The sequence below is a fragment of the Grus americana genome, chromosome 4 (assembly GCF_028858705.1).
Source record: "Grus americana isolate bGruAme1 chromosome 4, bGruAme1.mat, whole genome shotgun sequence".
Classification (NCBI taxonomy): Eukaryota; Metazoa; Chordata; class Aves; order Gruiformes; family Gruidae; genus Grus; species Grus americana.
The window spans coordinates 51,760,112-51,782,867 of record NC_072855.1 but is presented as its reverse complement, the minus strand read 5'-3'; the positions used below and the strand labels follow the sequence as shown (position 1 = coordinate 51,782,867).

Here is a 22,756-nt window from a genome sequence, read left to right as displayed (position 1 = left end):
CATTTCAATAAATGTTTGAAACTAATTCCCCCTCATTCTCTCTACAATTCCCTATTAGCTCATTAATCATAAAGAAATCAGTTTACCACCAGAGTTCTCCTATTTGTAAGAACTGCTGCTGCAGGTAGAACATCACAACATCCCTTTCTCTTACCTCCTTCAGCGTGTAGCTTATAGAGATTTCCCATTTTTTTTTCTTATTTTCCCCTCCAGAAATCAAAGAGAGACTCCCTCTGTAGCTAAAACATTGCCAGATATTCCTGTTTCTGCTCCTCTGATTCTAGAAGATAGATTTTCTTCTAGAAAAGCTTCCTCTAGAACTAGTTTTTCCTGCTTTTTAGCAGCAAGAGCTCAGTTGTGCAAAGCAGTAGATAGCAACATCACCTCCACTTTGCTGCTGCCAGGAGAACAGCTGCTTCAGTTGCTAGTCCTTTTCTAAGGCAGGCAGGCTGGAATTAGGCATCTCTTCCTTAACTCTTTCCCCACCACAACCATACTTGCCTGCAATAGGACACCCACTGAAACTACATAGAGGTAAGGGACAATCTGGGACAAGATGGTGATTCCAGCTCTGTGATACAGGTCATTATGAAGGTAGAGGTAAAGTTGTGCAGAGGATGGAATTTCTCAGAATGTATCTTCACCCTGAACTATAACAATATCTTCTTATGTTATTCCACTATACACTACATCTTTGAAACAGTGGTCATTTCAAAACGAAAATGCAGAACCTTTTGTTCATAAGCTATTTAAATACCACATGGTATTATTCTTTCAAAATTAAAGAACTAGTATGTTTTTGAGAAAAACTTTTGATTTCAGTTGGTTCTAGAGGAGACAGGAGAGAAAAGATGTTAAAAGAACAAAACCAAGATGGAGAATGGTAGCATTCTCAAGAAGGGTTCTGAAGTGGTTTTTATTTTTCCTTTCATTACTTTTTATATTTATTTCTTTTCTGATACCTCATCAGATATTCATCAATGTCAACTTCTTAATTTCAAAAGTACACAGCTGTGATCCTGAAGTTGTTCTGTTCTTAGTGAAAAAAAGGAAAGGTAGATCACAAAACTAAAGCAGAATTCCCCTTTCTTGTGCAATTTCAGCTTTCAGCTGCAATCTTTAGCTTTCCTCTGCCTTGGGATTGAAATGGTACAGACATACACACACACGCAGAAGAAATTTCTGTACTCCATTTTGGATTAAATTTGGACTTTTCATTTCAGTATGTTACTTCTAGAAATTGATCTCAGCACAATGCAGTACAAGGAATATTTGGATTATTCAATTTACACCAATAAAATGGCTTCTTATTAAAGCCATGTCATTCAAATAACAGAGAAACTGGAAAGCAACAGGACACAAGCTGCACATGTCAGGAATTTCCTCGTCATTTGGTTCATTTGCTAGCAAGCTAACCACAACCCTGGAATTTCCACTTGCTCCTGTCTTCTTGACTGCTTTCATATTTCTCCTGGCCACTTCTCTTCATGTTTCAGGGTTAAGAGCTACATAAAGTGATATTCAACACAGTGTAGCTCTGTGTGAAAGGTCACAGAAGGAGTTTGTTTTATTAATCACATCATTTTTAGAGGTGAGAATTGGAAGAAGATAAATGGGACAGGTAGGATGATGTGGCAAAGAATGGAATAAACTCCGTTTGAGATGCAAAGCAATGAGATGGTGGTAAGAAACAGAATAAAGGTAGTTTATGTAGGAGAAGAGGATCAGTCTCACATCCACAAACAACACAAGCAAGAAAATAATCCTAATGAAAAACAGTCTGCAGCCTTTTCCGTGGTGGAATACTTCTAAATTTAGAGGTGCTAGTATGGCTACTAGACTTTGTCTGAAACTCCAGCTCAGAGAGTAAATTCTAATTCTAAAGTGGAAGTGGGTATTTTGACTTTTCCAGCTCAGGCATCCAATTTGGATTTGAACAGAGTAGAAATAACAGTTTATTAATGAAAAAGCGTGCAATGGTATTTACAAAATGCAAGTTGATAAGAAAAGTTCCAGAACCAGCCTTGCCTGAAACATAGCTTAAAATACACAGGACTACTGACTGTGAATTTGAAATTGCTCTGATAAGTTAAGAGCAATACAGTTTAGAGTCCCTTAAAGCCATATCCTGCCCCCGAAATAAGAATTGTGTCCAGGATTATCCTTGCAGTCTCATGACTTCAAACTATTAGAATGGAAACTGAGGACAGCCACCAAAAAGTCTTGAACCATTATTTTGGAGCTAATGCAGATTGACTTGAGACTGGGGAAAAAATAAAGAGTGTTCAAAGAAGCATTACATTTTGCCTGCATCATCATAATTTCTAGTGTAGTTAAAGACCTAATGCAGAACAGCAACTTCTTGAAACAATGTTATATTTTAAATTATTTTTTATGTCCTTTTAATGAAAGCCATAAATAAAGCACTATTTTTTTTCCCCTCTCCTGTCCTGTTTTTTTTTTTTTTTTGTATTTACGACACAGGCACTGCCAGCACTTTAAATGTGGCATACATTTATAAATACAAATACATTACCAGGAAGTACATGCAGACAAATGAGAAGGTAGTTTTATGAAAGGCATCAACAACATAAGGAGACTGAACCGACTAACTTACAGGGAAGGGTAAGCTACCAACCTATGCATATTTTGACTAAATACTGACCCAGAAGGCTGTGGTAATTGCCTCTAAGTATAAGGAGGCTGTAAACATCGTGAAAAAAGGCAGTAACTAAGAAAAAATATCTTTAAAGACTGAGGAACAGGAAAAGAATCTTGGACATGAGCATGATTAAGGTTTGAAATAATAATGACAGGGAAGTAGTGAGAGTTTAACATAGGATAAAGCACTGTAGAGAGTGTTACAGGGAATAGTTCTGCAACGGCAGGACACAGGCTAGATGAGTTAGGGTTTTCTTCACTCTCATTATGTTAACATAAATAGCAGTGCAACAGCAAATTCCACAGAACATTACCGAAGTGTAATTCTTCAACCTTTTTTTTTTCTTTTACAAATAAAATAGTAAAATTATCTGTTTTGCCTCCTAACCTGTGACACTTTTGCAACAGGATATTATTCATACCTTAAAATTCTACTAGTCTGGTAGTTTTGGTAAAGAAGCTCATTGACTGCATTTCAAATATGCTCATTATGATGTGGAAAAGACACAAAACCAATTAAAGACTATTTTTATTCAGAAACTGTAAATATATCAAAACTATTGCTTTGAAAAGACACTGCTCTTGCTGGCAAGAATAGTATGCACCTCAGAAGGACATACTGTCTAAATGCAAGTATTTTAGAAATCAAAGACAAGGTAATAAAGGGAAATGCTACCTTCTTAATGGTTTCCAACATGGATCGTCCTCCTTGCCAGGGTTTAGAGTTCTTCCTGATGCAGGTGAGGCTGGCCATGCTGTGCCACTTCCTGTCCTCCAGCTTCTTATGAAAGGCATTCGCCAACAGGAGGACAGTGTCGTATATATACAGGTTTGAAATCTGCAAAGACATTAAAAAGGGAGTATTAGCATTATTATTTGTAGTCTCTTGCCAGCAGCCAGAATTTATCATTTGTTTTGCCTCACCCATAATCCTCTGGTAATTAAACAACTTATTTGGTATTAAGAAAAAACTATAAGAGTCAGAAAGTCATATCTTTGGCTCTGGTAGGAACTTCAGATAGGGGCTGTCATGCTACAAGTGATTTGCAGCAACAAACTACAGACACGTGAAGTACCGGCTGCCCAATCACTGGCACAGCTCCACTTGCAGGATTTAAAGCCCTACTCATGAATGTAAACAGACTTTTTTTTTTTTTTAACCAGTTGCCTGCAACTTTAAGTTTTTCAGTCACTAGATATTTGGACACTGTCAAATTCTCTTCAAGAATGTTTGGTTCTTTTGAAAAACAAAAACTCTGAAAATTTTAAATAAATCATTTCAGCATGGTTTTTGTTCCAGATTTTTGCAGTCAATTCTGATTGAGGCAATGTCTGGAATAAAACATGACCCAGTGAAATCTTTCTCAGTGCGCAGCTGCATGTCAATTTTGCAATTCATAGTGTTTCCTGTCAGAGTATTTGGCAGTGGCTGTTAATTCCTTGCAGGACAAAACTCTGAGGAAACGTGTGTATGTTTTTCCATGAGCATAGTTACACGCATACAGTGCAAGGAAGTTCGTTTGGCATCAAAGAGAGAACAGTTGAACTCAAGAACAGAAATTACTTATGTGCCAGCTCCACTTAGCCATGTACTATCTCTATATGTGTACTTTTACATGCACACAGTACGAAGTGAGATGTGAAAGATACAATTCAACGCAAAAGAACAGAAGCTCAGAATTCATGAACACTTCTGAAACAAGTAATTTACGATGTAGCTTCATTTTAGTCATTTCTGTCCTCAAACGGCAGGAACATTTAAATTACTAACAGTATTGTAAAGAGAAACCTCAGCTCTCCTGAACAGAGGTTCTTGGGAAGAGAAATGACATTCAGAAATAAGAAGGACCTTTGGGAATATTATTTTTAGACAATCTGTTGGGGGCCTGAAGTTATTGAGGGAAACTAAGTTTCCTCAGCTGCACTACGAGGGGGGCTGCAGAACATTCCTAGTGCCTGAAAACAAATTAGCCAGCAGCAATTTGCTAACCAAGGCAAGGTTGCTGGGTTTTTTTCTCCATCAGTCACAGACAAGCCAAAAGATATTTCCCACATTTGTGGAACATGTTGACTGCTCTGTATAAGGGTTTCTCCATACAGATGGTCCACTCAAAATCTTGAAGAAGGAAGTTTACAATAGGAAACACCAACTTTGTGAAGAATGCCCCTATTCTGCCTCTTAAATATAGCCAAAGACTGGGAAAGTCCTGCAGCTATTGGGAGGGCGTGTATGCCAAGGAAGCACAATACTGCTGAAGATCTGAAACACTGATTAGAAAATCCACACATCCTCTAAAAAAAGGGGGGGGGCAGGGAAAAATCTTTTCTTCCTGCCTAATTACTCCTTTCCATACAAACTATTTTTAATAGTTTTGTTTTCTTATGTAAATTCCATCTTTATGCTGGCTTTGACTGCGTCAACCACAATCTGCTCTGTACGGTTCTCACAGGAAGGTTTTGTGACAGACTCCTTTTCCTGTCCAGCATCCAGGAAAGAAGCTGCCTTTCTCCTTACCTTGCCAGAATTTTCTGGGGCATTTTTGCTGTCCATAATTTATTGAAGGAGCTCTAATGGTCTGCTGCTTTCCCTCCTGATAAACTCTGTTGCCTTTACAACTCTACATTGTTAGTACCAGAAACGCACAGAACTTCTGATCCCTATTTCCCTTTTTCTTTAAATGACAATGATCCTTCACTCCCTTTTTCTGGAAGAGGCTTCTTTATTCTTACTTGAGCTTCTCCTGTGACTCCAGTGGCTGTGCATATTTCCATTTCAGTATTCACCCAGGAACTAATTTACTTACTGCAGATGCACAGGCCAGGCATCATTGTGCATGACAGGATTAAAAGCATGGTTTGAGGATCTGGGTTCAGATTAATCAAGCATTTTTAAACTAACTTGGCTGATTTGCCTCTGTATTGTAAACCTACAAAGAATTTCAGCTAAAACCGTATTTCCCCAAAGAAGTCAGCACCACAGGGACGTTTGTTTGAAGGGGAGAGAAGGAATTATTACTAAGCTGTGAGGCAAGTTTATTTTACATAAGCCTTCGCCAAAGGAAAAAAAATACCCTCTAGAGAGCAGACACAATAAGGTCACTAATGAGACTAAATTGGTACATGAAGGGCTACAGATGACAAGTCATCATTTCCCAAGAAAATGACATTGCTTTCAAGGTAGCTTCCATAACCCAATATCATGGGAATAGAGGACTGTTGTCACAGTTCATGAGGAAGGATGCACTTACTAATCTAAGAGTAATATAGCTAGGCCTTCATCAAATATTAACAGGGCTCAGGAGTACAGAGTTCAGCAATTATTAAGCATTGTTATTCCTTCACTAATAGTTCAGCTTAACATTTACAGCAATCAATCACTGATAGTGCAATGATAAAGACACTACGATTAATTTCTGCCTCTAAAATCACTCTTCCCTGTCACTACCAGAAGTATACTGCATTAGTAACTGTCCCAATGCACAGAGTGGGACTGTAATTTAAAGTCACTTTACGCTTTTATTCATTTCCCATGTAAATTTACTGGGACTTTTAATGCATTGCCCTGTATCCAAGACTGATCCTTTATTTATGTCAAATCTCTTAAACTAATGGCTGGACATGTGCATTACCAAGCAGTATTTAACTGAATAACCTCCTGTTGATGCAATTCAAAATTCAGATGCGATTTTTTGTTCCAGAGTGTAGAAGAAAGGTATTTAGCAATAAGATTAAGTGGGAGTGATTAATCTGGATTAACAGTGTTTATTTTAAGTTGCACATAGTTTTTAGACAAAAGGGTTATGGTACTAAATACTTCTGTAAATCCAGTTTTTAACTTCCTGCCTCCAAAATGATACAAATTGATAGAAGTTGTTGTTTGAGTTGGGACAACCCAGACACACAATGAAAGGTCTTCACCAAAATATTTTTCAGTGTTTTAATTAAGATGCTGAAAAAAATTAATTATTCACACTGACTTTAGGGTGAGTAATTGAGGAAAAAAATAAATCAAGAAATCCACTGTTATAATTTCCAGAGAATATTTCTGATTAGACACACTTCGATGGCATTAAAAAAAAAGAAGCATTAGAAATTTCAATTTATAAACTGTTCCAACTCCCCACTGGATTAGAAGTTAAATTATAATATTGCTGGGGAGAACAAAGAAATGGTGAACAAACCCTACAGCTACTCAAAGGTCTGCGCATTGTACGAAGACACAGGGGAAACTGTGTCAGAATTTTTCTTCCTTTCATTTTTTAGTATTGTCTCACTCAGCTAGTAATGAAGTGTATCCATCTCAGGGAAAGCATGAAAAAAGCAACTCAAGTGTGCAGAACAGTTAAACCAGTCAAGCTTCCATCATTCCTTTGAACCGAAACATTATGAAAGCTTTCAAAAGGAATATTAAGCTCTCCAAGCTATAGGTTGGTCAAGAAGGACAGGTTAAGGTATAAGGTCCAAGCTGACAAATTAAATGGGATCTGCCAATTTGTAGAGAAAAAACTTTGATTTCTAGAACTTCTCTGTCCTAGAGTCAGTTCAATGTTGAAGTGAACATGAAATGAAAGTTGAAGAGGAAATAGATTAAAATGTGAAGCCTCCATCGCCACATGATTCTTGTTTTCTGCCTTGCTCTAGTTAGTAACACTGTTCATGAAAACTGCTATTTGCAATCTCTAGCAGCTGCATGCAATCACACCCTCAGTTCTTACACATTACCCAAAGACTACCAAAGTTCTCCCTAGGACCATGCTGCCATAACAGAATGGCACAACCTAAAGATTTTCCACAGTTCCTAAATAGCCTCTAGAGATATCTGATGCATCTATTGACCTTACACAGCCCAGTTTATTTTAAGAACTCTAAGAGGATCACCATGCCATTTGCTATGGCCAAAATTTTTCATGTCATCTATAGTTGCTTACTGGCTGCTGTGTGAACAATTAGTGAGGCAAAGGCCTTTACAGCTAACTTGAAACAGGACAAGACCAACCACACTTCTCCTTTTCCCCTTATATATTTTCCTTTTAAGCAAGGACGGTCTTCAACACCGCCCTATTTCTTTCCCGTTGTTTTCTCTCACTCCTTTCTTTCAGCATTGCAAGAGGACTGCTCTCTTTGCTGCTAAGTCAGATATGCTCCTCCTGCACCGCTGCCAATGCAGTCATCTTTCCACAACTTCATAAATGACCACACAAAAAAATCCAAAAGTGAAATTGACATCTTAAGCCACTTTCACACTCATGATTTGCCATAGCTTTGTCATGACAAAGCCTAACCAGATACACAAGAGAGATAGAGGACTTGCTCTTGGAAAAAATACGTGAAGTCAGGAGGAGAGTGACCATGATCCTGTTGTGGGTTTCATGTGGTAGGAAGGCTCTTATAGTTTAATTGTGATTTACAGTTAACAAACCTGAAGATAAGGCCTCTTTGGAACATAGGCATGGATTAAGGTGCATACACCAAGACACTTGAAACAGATGACGCAGGTGCTCCCCAGGAAGGCTTTCCTATTGACGACACATTTGAGACTTAGAGAAGTATGGCAACTCAGGAGACATTGGAAATGGGGAGGAAATTCTTCTCAGTGAGATGACAAAAAATAAAATTTAACAGAGGAACAAACCCCACTGCCTGGAGATCAGGTGGCTTTTTTGACTTTTTTCCTCAATTGCTGTGTTCTTGTCCATCAGTCACACTCACTCCCTTGCCCAAGTATTTTCATGTCGTGCCATGAGTCATTAAACTACATGTCAGAGAGGACATGAAAAATAAACATTAAATTACACTAAGCCCCTGGGGAAAAACCTTGAACTTATCTAGAAAGACAGTTCCCAGGTGGGAATAGACTGGTATATGAACTACCTCCATGCTTTGGGAGAAAGGATCCTTCGGATCACACAATGATGAAGATATTCTGTGGTTGCCACGGAAACAGCGCTGACTTATGTTTTGGGGGACTGGAAATGTCTGTCGAATAATTGTTAACCTTCCAATTGACCTTCTCACCAGCTCCTGCACATCCACATCGTTTATTTCCTGCAAGATAAGATAAGGGAGAGAATATGCATGAAAGTTAAAATACAGAAATATTACCACCAGATTACAAACAAAAAATAAACTGAGAGGCTCAAGAGGCATGTGATTGCTAAATAGCTATTGTTGAGCTCTGCCATAGCCTCAGAAAGAACGTATGCATGCTCATTAAAACAACTGTCATACCACCCTTACAGTAATTGCAGAAGTTTAAAATGTACTGTGCCCAAACCTCACCGAATCTTTGTAGATGTAACTGGGCTTAGTTGTTTCATTTTGGGTTTTCCCTCCCTCTCCTTTTAAATTTGATCTTTTACTTTAAAGTGTTTCACAGCATCCTTGGCAGCTAATGTGTAAATCAGTAGGAAGTCATAGCATGATGTATTTCTAAGTGTAGCATTACTTAGGAGCTGTGAAGGTACAAGACAATTATTCAGGCCTTAAGTGTTCATTTCCTGGAAACAGAATATCAAGAACCTATAAACAATGTGCAAGTTAGCAAACATAACTTACCAAAAGGGCAAAGAAAATGCATTAGAGCATTCTAGGTGTGTATGAGCTTGTTTATAGCAAGACCTAATTTAAAACCAACTTTTTACTCCATAGGGTACCTATTAAGGCTTACAGGTGAACACTCAGCTCTACGGACACACACTTTAAAGAAAAAAAATAACTAAGCAAATGCATCAATATGTGAAATATTAAGCTCAAAATATTAACTTTAAGGCAGGTTAAGGAAACCAGAAACCCAATTCTTTACATAGCATGAAGTCCTGCAGTTTGGGAACACGGTGTTTCACACCATTGAATGATGAGGCCCTCGGGGAACACTGAGTGAGAGAAACTTGGGCTCACAAGCAACAGCAACTGACTCCAACCTTCACGTAAGAACTTGAACTTTAGTTAAACACAGGCTTTTTCTAACAATTCAGATAGGGTCAGCTGGTAGCTTTCAAGGCAATTCTGTGTATTTTTCTGTAAAGCTGGAGAAATAATCTACAAAATTGCTCTATCTTTTTAACTATAATCTATTTTACGTTATGCTGAACTGTTTGTCCATTATCTGTCTTAATTACAGAGGTTGATGCCCCAAACTTTCTAGGCATTTAAATTTGTGAATACTGCCCAGCAAGGGAGGTGCTTGAGGAGCTTGTATTAGCAGCCTGCATTTAACGTACTTTTATATATGGTCACACTTTATTGAATATTTCTGATTCTCATTTATGTATTTATAGCTTTTCAGTTTTTAAAGGATACTGCACATCTGCACTGTTATACCTGTAACTAAACACCATCATCTTTTTTTGCCTGTAGCTTCCTGATCTATATCCATAATCAAGAATTTAGGAGACACCAGGAGATAGATTTGAACTGAAATTAAAGAATCTTCCTTGTGAAAGGAAGCCAAGCTTTTTGAAAAAGCAGCTCTTTAAATCTTAAGAGAACTATCCTGGCAATTTTAGGGGGTTTTTTTGAGCTTCAGTTAGCATACTTTAATTATTTTGAAGGAACTTCTTTGGACATACTGGCATTTGTTTATTTCCTTTAATGCTTGGAAGAAAAATACATGAGGTATAAATTTTAACTTCTTCTGTCTTGACTACAGTAAAAGTATTTTATTCTTCACAGATTGTCATAGTTTTTGAATTCATCTGTTATTAATGTTCTTTATGAAATATAGATTTTTCTGCAAACAAAAATAACACATGGCATCAGCTGTGTCCAGTGTAATATCTTGCATTTCTGGTCGATTAATCCTTAATGTACCATAGATAATGGATTCTCTCAGCTTAAGATGCCGTCTTTTCATTTAGTCTGTATCATTTCACTAGCTGCAAGGTAAAAAAAAAAATAAAATGCTGTTTTAGCAAAATGAATGTAATTTTTTTTATAATATTTTCAATATAATCAGAAAGGAGAGCTAAGAAACTTCTTATCATGATTTTAGACTATATCCTTTCTCAGAGGATTTAAAAAAGTTTACCTGGTTTCATTATACACCATGCCCAAACCGTAAGAGCAAGATTATTAGACTTGTTCTAATAATGTAAAAACTGATACCTGCATGGCTACATTATATTGCTAAAAAATACTTTAAAAGAGATTTTGACTTTCAGCTGCTCAAACATTTAACTTTTCTGCCTCAAAAGTGTATTTATTTTTTCGGTATTCAGTATTTTTTGGTGCATTTTAATTAGACTGTTCTCATTTTAACCTTTAGGTTACTACCTCATATATTTATACATCACCTGGGAACTAATAACAGAATCTAAATACCAAACAGATTTTTGTATGGTTGTCAAGGAGGTATATACATCAATAGATTATTGACAGCTATTATTCTAAAGGCGGTGAATTCCACCGATTATATCATAAATTCAGATTTTAGGTTAATAACAAAGCAATGCCATGCAAACCCAAATTCAGCGTTAGTCACTTGCTATATATTTCTTTGTCATTTTTTAAATACTTGGCATTGACTGAGTGACGAGCCTTTTATATAATGACTCTCCAATATCATCTCTCATTCTTGAATTTTGGATCTGACTTAAGAAAACTATATAAAGCAACTATTGTATGAGAAGAAACAATTTTCATTTGCACTTCAAAGGAGGATACAGTGTAATGATATAAGGGTGGCAGATGATCTGTTATACAAGCTCCAAATGTCAAAAAAATTACAAAGTTGGCCAAGTTGAACTGAGTTGGCACCTGTATAAATTTAGGCTAGGTTATGTGGGTTTGGGGCTTTTTTTTTTTAAAATAAGAAGTTTCAAACCTTTCTTTTGTTGGAGGCTGTCCTATTTCAAATGGAACAAATAAAATTAGATGTACATTTCATCTGAGTAGGCAAATAAATAAGGAAAAAAATGCTATTTTAAATTAATAGCTCTTTACAGATGTATTAGGAAAAGGGAATTGAAGAGGATCACGTCTACATATTAGGCAGAGACTCCAGTGGGAACTGAGACTATATACTGGACACTAATATACATTGCCGTTCAGCTTCATCTCATTATTTTAAGATAAGCTACCTACGCAGAGACTTATTCCCCACAGAACAACCGCACCAGTAGTGAGAGACATGGAACAAAAGAATTTATTCACATGCTCCTGTAATAAGCACCAAAGGCAGCAATATCTTTTCTTATGGAAGCATCTTAACTTTAACTTTGGGCCAAGAAGATGGTTCCAGCATTTATCACCTACTGGACATGCCCTGTTTTCCAGTGCATGCCATGTCTTCATCACATCCTTCATGACATAGAGAGTGTTTTTTCCCTCCTCCAAAAGCCAGCAGCGGTGAGCAGGGGGCAGAGCAGGAAAGGGTGGCCACCGCAAACCCTCTTGAGGCCTCTGGGCTGCCTCTGCCCATGCCACAACATACTTGTGCTATGCCCTTCCTGAATTTCTCAGCACTTTCCAAAGAGTAGGTGAAGGGGAGGTATAACTAGAGGAAGCTCCAAGACAAATAAAGGAAGACCTTGAACTGCATAATTGTTTGCTTCCTTAGGTTCTGGGGAGGATGACGAAAAATAGAAAGTTGATAGGACAAGGAGAAATCAACTTTTAGCTTTCACAGAGAAAAACTTCCAAGAGTTTGAAGAAAGCAGGGCTAAGTGAATCTGTCCACTGGCTCTCACCTGTCTGAAAAAAAAAAGAGCTGGCAGCTTGGTCGCCGTACTGTACCAAAGAGGGTGGCATTTCACACCTGACCTGCTGTCACCATTGGAAAATATAAGGGTTCAAATGAACCTCTAATGCTACTATTAATCGATTATCTATATTAAAATGTAGAATTATGTGAGCTCCTGGAACCGAGCTGTGATTTTACGACCTGCTCTAGCTGCTTGACCTTAAAACACAGTCATGCTCTATGCTCTTCTTCATGGTGGAGTGCATTGGGCTGAAACACAATTGAACAAGTCAAATGCATTGGCCAAGGACCAGCCCTCTCCGAGGAAAAGCGTGTTCATCTGAAAGCAGCCTTTGAAGACAACTTTGTGGGTCCCCCAGTCGTCTTTTGTGCTATGATGGGCAAACCTGTTGGATCTTTTCCCATAAACTGTTCTTTGACAGAGTTTGGCGTGTTTTTTTGATTCTTTCCTCAAAGAAGTTTTTCCAGAGTCTGATGCTTCCGGTAATTAGAAACCTTCTAATAACTTTTGCCCGCAATTTATACATGGGCAATTTGAACTCATTTGTTCTTGTGCCAACTTTGTCCTCTAGCCCTTGACAAAGATGCATTTATTCACAACCCGTATGTGTTTTATAAACAGGGAGCATATCCTCTTTCAGTCTTTGTTTTCATAGGCTAATCAAGCCAACGTTTTCAGTCTCTTCTCACACAAATCAGTTTTTCTGTGCACCCATTCCATTTTAATTTCAATAGAGCTGGTCATAACTCTGCACATTATTGCAAATGAAATCCAACCAATCCTTTGTGCAGTAGCATTAATATTTTCACTTCCTGTGTGGTAACTGTAGGCAGTGGAAAGTGTTTTGGGCTGTCCTTGAGTAAACAATAGTAACAGAGAACTGGTAGCAGCCTTGAGCATAGTAAGACAACCTGCAATGTTTTAATAAAGCAAAACATTTGCCAAAGACATGGATTAAAAAAAAAAAAAAAAGGACATTTCTTTCATTTAAAAAGACCAAAAGAAAGAAAAGTGATGAAAATCATACAAATGCCCCTTCTTCAGTTCCACTAAATAAAATCTAAGTTTACTGTACACTTGTGATTTAAGAGTCATTAAAAAAATTACAATTTTACTATCCTGGGCTTTTTGAGGTAATATTTACTATTGTGCAGAGGAAAAGAAGCAAGCAGAGACAGACAAGCAGAGGGAGAAAGAGTGTGAGAAATCCATTCTCACATTTTGTTAAGGCATATTTGATCATGACTACATTCAAATCTATGACCCCTGCAAATTTTAAATAAAGAATTGCACCATCTGCTTTATTTGGAGAGTGTTTCCTCAGCTGACTGCACTGATCAGAAGAGATTTGTATTATTTGCAAAGGACTAATATGGTGTCTTATGCTTTAGCAAATTATGAATCCTTTCATTTTATGGGAACAACCCCCCTCCTCCCACACATACATTTCCATTGTGATACACAGTCTTCAAGCAAATTTGCTGTATTACACAAAATAGCAACTAACAGAACAATAAAAATTAAGGAACTCTTTCCAGGCATTACAGCATTTAAAGCAAGCAATTAAAATAACAGATGTTACCTCACAAAGCCTAAGCAGATTCCTGATCACAAAACTGAAGGTGGTATTTCCTTTTGTATTACTATACTTGATAAGTGTGTTGTATCCCCTTGGCACAGTGATGGAAAAGGAAAGACAATTCCAGCTCAATTGATATCTCGATGCAAGGAATTATTTGAATCATATATGGATTTTGCAAAACAATGCATTTTCACTGTAATAGATCATCTTAGATTTTCAAATTAGGAGGCCAGAGAAGCAGTGTTACAGTTACTTAGTTGACAGTCTAATTTAGCCAATATAGGCACACAAATACAGATGTCTAAGTTGTCTAAAATGTCACAAAAGATCCATGTAAGCAACGAAATGGACAGAGCTCTCAGATCATTTCACAGTTATATGGAAGTACTGTGGTCATCAACAGCTAATGGACAGCCATGTCAAATGGACTTGGAAGCGAAGATAGACATTTTATATGCCACACAGTAAGGGGCCTGTAAATCGCTGCATTTCCAAATCTTACACTGCCAAAGTGGAGGCATTGAGATCTTACTACTGAACTGGTAAAATGTTGCAATAAGCAAGTGATGTTATGCAACGTTCATCATTCAGGAAATATTTACATTTCTGTTGTAATTTGAACATAATGATAAGGAAAAATAGGACAAAACATGATTCTTTCTATATCATTATCTACAAATCTGATTTATTGATAATCTGATTTTTGCGTCCACAAAATATTGAGATTATTAGCATTTTGAAACAAACACAGCTTGCAAATAAGTTTCTTAAGTGGGAATATGGATTTAGGTCCAGAAGCAGATTAATTTGAGATGGCATTAAACTTGTTCACCTTCTTTAAAACCAATAGCAGGGATGACTGAATGAGATACAGAGATTTTAATGACAGTGTTTTACAGCACAGTCTGTCAGAATGAACTTAATAATGACTTTCACTCATTTCACATACAAGACTATAAAACTAAGAAGGGACAACGTACGTTGCTCTGCGTATGTCATTCAGCTGTCCTAGCTGTTGGGACCGCAGCCCAGAGAAAGAGTTTTGGAGTGAACAAGGCAGCTTAGAATGGTAACCACTTTGATTGCTCTGCTGTTTAATCTGCTGCAATGTGCAAATAACAATGCTCAGAAAGCAGATTCCCCCCCCCCCCCCGAGACACTAATTTCCAAATAAAAAGCAAAGAGAAAGCATGTACATTAGGAATGGATCCTTGGTTCATATTTTGGTTTTGAGGGTGAAGGAGCTGACACAGCTACAAGCAAGCACCTTCTTTTGAACCTTCCAATGCAAATAACATTTAAAATGAAAAACCAGTAGCATTGTCTTTAACTTGAACAGCAAGCCAATACCTGGGCTCTGCCTAAGAAATTGTTGTCTAATCTATTGATACAGAGGTTAACGGTGGATTGCTTTAGATTTAGTTAATGCTCTTTTAAAAATAATAAGTGTTAAGCCTGAAGAGTAGAGATGAACACTCTACTTCAAGATTCCAGTCACTACAAGTGAATTCTACTTTAATCTGACAGGAAAAAGAAAACACATATGCTGTTCCATGACCATCTGTAGCTTAAAGCTGGGTTCTCAACCAGCAAGGCCCACCCCAGTCACTGCTGGAAAACACACACATTACCAGTCAGGAGCAATACAGGGTCCAAACCAATAATTTCTGCTGGACCTGGTTGTCCTCACAGCACTTTCTGAGGCATAATTATCTCCAGGGAAAACCGGGTAAAAATCCAGTTTTAAGCAAGTAGGCCAAAGTACAATCCCACTGCAACGATATAATACCTTACTATAACCTTGAAAAAAATGAGTGGGAGTAAATTACCTATTAGCACACTGTACTAATAAAAATATAGTAATTAAGTATGAAAACAGAAGTGCATGGTAAATCTGTGGAATTTACATGCAATATTCTCCAAGCAATCTTTTATCCTGAGAATATACAGGAGTCACACGATCTGCATGTTAGGGGAGAGTTATCTCCACAGGGAATTCAGCCATTCTGGACCTAAATTGCTTTTCATAAAACAAAAGAAAAATCTGAATGTTGTCAAATCTAAGAACAACTGCATTGTTCAATGTTTTATACGCAACGCTACTTCACATATTGACTTGTCATATTTTAGCTGGCAAGTGTTCATGGAAGAACCTATTTCACAGTTTAAAAATAGGACCTCAGTTTAACTTTCTTCCTTTTTTCCCTTCATGAACATTACATATGACCTGATCCAGAAGTCCACCAAAAAGCCTCTCACTAATATCAGTAAGTTTGAATATCAATCATGACTGAATTCTAAGGGAATTCTTAAAGGAAAGATAAAGATGAGATTTTTATTATTTTTTTTAATTAAGAAAAAACATTAAAATATAAATGAAACTCAAGCACTCCACTATGAAAGATTACATATGAAAAAAGACCTTAAAAAGATCCTCCAAAAACAGTCAGCTCAAGTCAAACGTGAAATCTCAATTTACTCAGAAGGGATGGGGTTTTTTGTTTGTTTGGGGTTTTTTTTTTTTAATTTTATTTTGCATTCATTCATTCAAGGACTTCTGTTTAAAACAGGCAAGACAAAACAGCAAAGTCCAAGAACTTGTCATTCTATTTTTATCAAGCAACGTCCACTCCCCCAACATGCCTGAACTTTATTGTAGCTACTGCTTCCTGTTGGCAAAGTCAAGATCAGTATGAATATTGTCAGTAAGCCTGAAAACAGGATTCATGGTTCACCACAATGTTCACTTGACAGTTACCTCATTTATAATGATCCAGTGACAGTCAAAAGCAACCAAATTAGTCTCCACGACCTGAAATAGAGAACAAACCAGCTATCAGTCAGCTTGCTTGTGAAAGCCAGAAAAAAATTAAATGAATGCACTCTGCAAATGACAAAACCAAAGCACATGCTCTTGAAGACCTTTGTTATTCAACTGAGGATAGAAAACCTTTAGGAAAATTCTGCAGAAGCATTTGTGTTATTGTTTGACTTGCTAATTAAACTTGGAAAATACATTCCATTGCCGGCATCACAGAAAAGAATATGTTTCAGTTGACTGAGGAGAAAACGAAATCATTTTTGCCTTAATATCGTGTGTTGAGAGGGAGCAACAGAGAGGAAGGTAGAAAATGAATATCTGAAAATGAATATAACTCTTGTCAGATTTCTGTAGCTCCTGCCTCTAAGGCCTTTCCAGTGTACACCTACCTTGGAAATCTGTGAATTAAAAACAAACAAACAAACAAAAAACCCAACAAAAAACCCCACACCATGAATGCTGGTGCTCATAGAAATGCAAAGAGTGGGGAGGAAGGCATTCTCTTGATAAACAGGGCTGTCACGGGGATCATGAACGATGGCCTGTCCCAGGCTCCACGCACAGAGAGCCTCTAATCCTCCTCCCACGCATCTTCTCATTTTCTTTGCTGAAAATTATTCCAGGAGCTGCCTCCCCATGCTGGCCTGAAAATGTACTACTGAACTCATCTTTCACTCAACCCTATTCTTTGCCTCCTTGAATCCACTACACTTTTGTGGTGAGTCACGTTTGATTCACCTTCGCAGTGGAAACAGAGGGAAAAATATACATTTGGTTTGCTTTCATAAGCCAGGAAAGAAATCATCAACAGGAGAGAGGCCAGAAACAAAGTATAGAAAAGCCTGAACACCTTTACAATTTTATTCTAAATGAAATTGAATTAGCATTGACACTGAAATAGTTTTAAAACCAAATTAATCCCACTTTATTTGTATAATCACCATGCTCATCTTGATTCACAATTCAAAACTACTGGAGACTTAAAACAAAAAAAAAAAACCAAAACCCCAAAGACGAAAATTGAAACAAGGCTTGGAACTTACAATGTTTTAACATTCAAGTAGATGACTAGTGCTGGGGTGTTATTACTTGGACCATTGCACAGCAGACCTGTTTGGCTTTTAATGATTACCAACACAAATAGTGGTTGCCAAGGATGATTGCAATTTATACTGTGCCATGTCCAAAGGAGAACAATTTAACTAGCCACAAATCTTAAGAGGCCCAAAGACCCCATACTGATAACCTTCATTATTAATTCAAAGGCCATTAGAATTGGAGTCACTGCTTATTTACCAGAATGATAGGCAAGATCAGAATTCTGATCTGGAGAGACTAGGGAAAAAATAAGACCAGCAGTATATGAACTGAATTCTTATTTGAAACTCTCACAGCACCAATAAGAAATAAGGGGAAATGAAAGTCATAGCCGCTAATGTGGTCCTGGAAAATTTCAATATTATTAGCAGTAGGAATCAGGGTCCTCACTTTACATGGAATTTAGACTCACTGTGCTGACAACAGTTTATTTTGTCATGTTGCTTTGATATTTTCTTGCATTCTCCACAGCAGGTGTCCACGTATAAAGGAACAGGATAGAAACTGAATAACTAAGTGATGGGAGGCCTCACAACAGGCCCGGCCAGGATGCTTGAACTGGCACATGGCTGTTTGAATCAGATCTCTCATATCAAACCAGTTGGAAGACAAACACATCCAGGAACAGAGAAAGCTTAAAAATAGGCAGAACAGTAACAAAGTTCTCAAGGGAGCATTTGCTCCTTATATCAGGTTCCCAATCATGGAAAGTGTATGCCATTTACAACATAAGCAATGCCATTTAAATTTTCCATAAGACAAAAATGAATCGACCCCTTACTGAAGCAGAAACAATTCTGCTAGTCAATCTACATACATTTCTGCCGAAAGCAAGCAGATTTTTATTTTTTTATTTTTATTTTTTTTAACAAGAAAAAAGCAGCAGATCTGACATTTTCTGGCTTCTTGTCAGGTTCCTGGCAGCCTTGTCCCTCCTAACTTCTGGCTCCAGGATATCCTGCCGGGAATATCTGCCCTGCTGTAACTGCTCTGGTCAAGATGAGGTCTCCTGGGGTTCCTGTGGGCTCCAAGGCAGCCTGCCAGAGGGATGCCCTTGGAGTCAAGGCTCCCAGTGGTGTTAGGGGAATGACAATGATAATTGTTTCACAAAGGGCTCCTAAGCCTTTTCTCTGCTTCAAAATGGCAGTCAACTGAAACTGCAGAATGAAGGAATCCACATAATGAAAATTCACATTTTCTGTTCAGTTTTTAATAATACAGTAAAAATGGGGTTGATCACTTCTTTGCACCTGAAGCTTCAGCTGATCAGATTTTAATGCACTTAAAACTTTGGTTTCTTTATAAATACTTGGTTCTGTGTATCTACTTTGCCCAGGCTTTCAAAATTCAATTATACAAGGCCTTTTCAACAGAGTATGTTTCCAAGTGTCACTGTTTTTATTATGTACAGCTCACAGACCACTTAAGCCAGGCTGTGGAAGAGGCTTACTAGTCACTCTTATTATTTCAAACAGCTCAGGCTACCTGTCACAGATTTATTCACAACCTGCAAATAATAAGATGAAAGGCATCCATTTTTTAGTTACAGTTTAAACTTCTCAGCAGAAAGATCATGTTTTATCCATTAAAGTTTATGCATTCATGAATCCACTTAATATTAAAGCCATTTTCAAAAAGCTTATGTCAAATTGAGTTGAACTTGTAATGTACTCAGAGGCACTCAAATTAATATATTCTAAGTTTAGATGGGCTGCAAATAGCCCCTTATTTAAGAATTCAGTTTTCCTTTCAGTCTGCCAGAAGCAGCTTTTTGGCATTTTCCTTAGCCCATCCACCGAAAGCTCATTCTAGTATTGACAGTGGTTGCTTAAAAAGATGACTGTTGATGCCCTGAGAAAGTTGCTAGATATTTTTTTCTTTTATTTGATGCAATATAGATTTACATGTAAACTGGGACCTAGCATTAGACTGGGATTTCAAGGCCATCTTTTCATCCTTGGGCTATTCTGTCTTACCTGATGAAATACTGCTCCCACTGACATCACTCACAAAACAGCTATCCATTTTGGCAGGATGAGGATCCTGCATCTCAGTCCCTCATCTCTGAACATCTGTTCTCCCAGTGAGGCCTATATTGTCCATTTAATTGACTTTAAAGTTGGGCAGTGCACATTCTGTCTATGCCTGTATGAATTGCAGGGCACCTTATTATCATCATCATCTTTAATATCCTTTTGATATTTTCCAATTATTGTGCTGCTTATGTTTTTCAGTGTGGAAGAATGCATAGGCACATCCACTGTTTTAGAGAAAATAAATAAATACAATACTATGTAAACCTTCAGTTTTGATGCTGGAAGGAAAAAGTTGTTCAACCCTAAAGTTTTCTTCAAACACTAACAGTAATCATATGTGTAATCTCACAGTCAGAAGATTCTCTCGATCAGTTATTAAGCACAAGTTTACAAGTTTGAGATTATATTAAATCAGTCAAAAAAAACCCCACCTAAAGCCAGCAGCAACACAACCTAGATCCAATTATCCGTCAGTAAAACAGTCATTACTAGGACACAGTAAGCCTTTACAGTCATGACACAATGTTCCACAATGCCCTTGTCTACCTACTGAATTTGCTGGTTTGTTTACTTAAAAAAGTCACTGCATTTTCACTTGGAAAGGATGATAACAAATAAGATTAAAGTAAAAAAACACCATAAAAGCATGGCTGGTTCTGCTTAAAATTGATCATAACCTGAAATTGCATATAACACAGCTCCAGTAGAAGTATATAATGCAGTTGTGTAGAAAGTTTCTGACTAGTATGTTCAGAAAGTTAAAACATGTATTTGTTATCTGAGCGACCTTTTTCTGGTTGAAATTCAGATCTGCATGCACATCAAGCGAGCTGGCATGAACTTGTGTTCTGTGCCAGGGAATAACGAATGTACAAAATAATGCTTGCAAAGGCATAAGGGCAGTAATGAAAAAGAAATCTGATATCCTGTATATTAGAAGCAATAAAATAATTTGATGCAGGTGTGTAGGAGTTAGGGGCTTCAAGACCCCGAGCATTTGAATACAATGCAAGTTTCAGATTCATCCGCTGGTTCTGCTGGCTTTGTGACAGGAAGCAGCACTGTGCACTCCTGAAAGGCAAGGGACAGATTGGAAATTTCCATACAAGACAGAAGGCAGGTGAATGTATTGTTTATGCAGCTCACCTCTTAAGCTAAAACTGAGAAAAACTAGACTGTGCATTCATAATGAGGGCTGAACACCAAAATCCTACACAGATATTAAATGAAGGAGAGTTGACCCTTTCCAAAACGAAGAAAACCATGCGCATATTTGGCAAATTCTCTTTTCACACTTCCTCTGCAGGAAATTGTACAAGAATTCAGCTGTGGGTTACTAAACACACAAAGCTATACACAATGCAGAAAGCTCAGTAAAGCTAAACATAGCTGCTAGCTGGGAGAGTATTAGGAGACAGCATTACATATGCCTGCCCTGTTCTTACTGCTCCCTCAGACATTCGCTTATGGCCACCTTTGGAGATAAGACACTGCAACAATCTTTGGTCTAACCCAAGATGGCTGCTTTTGTGCTTCCAAATATAATTTACTTTCTTAACTGTGATGAATTGTACTAGCAGTAGCTAAAAGCAGCAGAAACTTATTAATTCTGTATCAACTGTTGTGCAGTTCAGACTGTTTTTATTTACTGAAAGGGTAAATATTTGAAACAATACTAAAAAAAAAAAAGTATTTTGTGCTATTGAGATGGCATTTCTGCTGTGCCATTGAGTACCTCCACTGTGAGGGAACATACATAAGCAGATGAACTCCAGTATGAACTGGGGAGCTGCGTCCTTGCAGTCTCATGCCCATAGCAACTCATACATTCCTGTCTCACCCAACTAAATTGGTGTCAGAGAACAAGCAGAGGACAGCCAATATAGCCAACAACTTCAAAGAACTATTTTTTGGAATTCAGCATTTTTCATCTAAAAGCTGTTAGTATTCAGTTATTTTTAATGCCATATCACATAATTCTCCAGTACTAAGAATCAAAGCAGCAAGTCAGCAGGCCAGTTCTGAAATAGACTTCATGAAATTGTGGAAAAACTGAAAAAGAAATTCACTCTACTCACTCAACCACTGCTCAGACTGAGAGTTCACACCGGAGTATTTGAAAACGTTGTGTCATTAGTTGCATAAATCCTGCAGCAAAGGATACAGCCTGTCGAGTACGCAGTGCCATTCATACACAGTCATAGAAATCCACAGCAATAGATATAAAAGATCATTCTTAACATCTTTGTAACTTTAGAAACACGTTCATGTCAAACTCCAGCAGTCCTCCTAACACCCTATTAAAATAAATCAAACTTCTGCTTCATGAGGAAGGTGTTCCACTTAGTCAAACACGGATGCTATTGAACCGATGAGCAAGAACATGGATGAAGCAGAAAATAATTTTCTTTTTCTAAAGAATTCAACTACGCACCAAGGGAGATTTTGCAGAGAGCAGAAAAATGCTGTCAAGAAGACAAGTGATGAGCAAGGACAAACCATCTGTCATTGGCAGTAACTCCAGAACTTCTGAATCTTTGGAAAAGCCTGACAATTTATCACAACTATTTCTATTGTTCACACTCAAACCTTCACATGGACTAAATATAAGACATCTAAAGCAAATAAAGCAGTAGTAGTGCCAGCATGCAACCTTTTCACATGTGCAATAACAAACAAGAAAGCAAAATAGCTTCCCAACAAAAAGGCCATGTAATTTAATGGAAAATGACATGAAACATTCTCTACATCTCTTCTTCCTTATAGACATGGGCCACAGGTGTGGGCTAAAACTACAAGATACAGATCAGAACCCTTACAAAGGAAACCCAGAAAAACTGGTCCGGATCTTCAAAAT

The 22,756-nt window shown here is 37.5% G+C and overlaps 1 protein-coding gene across 2 annotated transcripts in view; it reads right to left on the bottom strand.

The window, feature by feature from the left end:
- The window catches only part of GRID2 (glutamate ionotropic receptor delta type subunit 2), a 747,631-nt gene that overhangs the window by 217,165 nt on the left and 507,710 nt on the right, over nucleotides 1–22,756 (bottom strand). For both annotated transcript variants that reach the window (XM_054825310.1, XM_054825311.1), the window contains exons 5-7: nucleotides 16,703–16,756; nucleotides 8,533–8,706; nucleotides 3,338–3,499 (exon numbers count right to left, since the gene is read on the bottom strand). In XM_054825310.1, coding sequence (XP_054681285.1) covers nucleotides 3,338–3,499; nucleotides 8,533–8,706; nucleotides 16,703–16,756 — 390 coding nt within the window. The remainder of the gene's footprint in view (nucleotides 1–3,337; nucleotides 3,500–8,532; nucleotides 8,707–16,702; nucleotides 16,757–22,756) is intronic.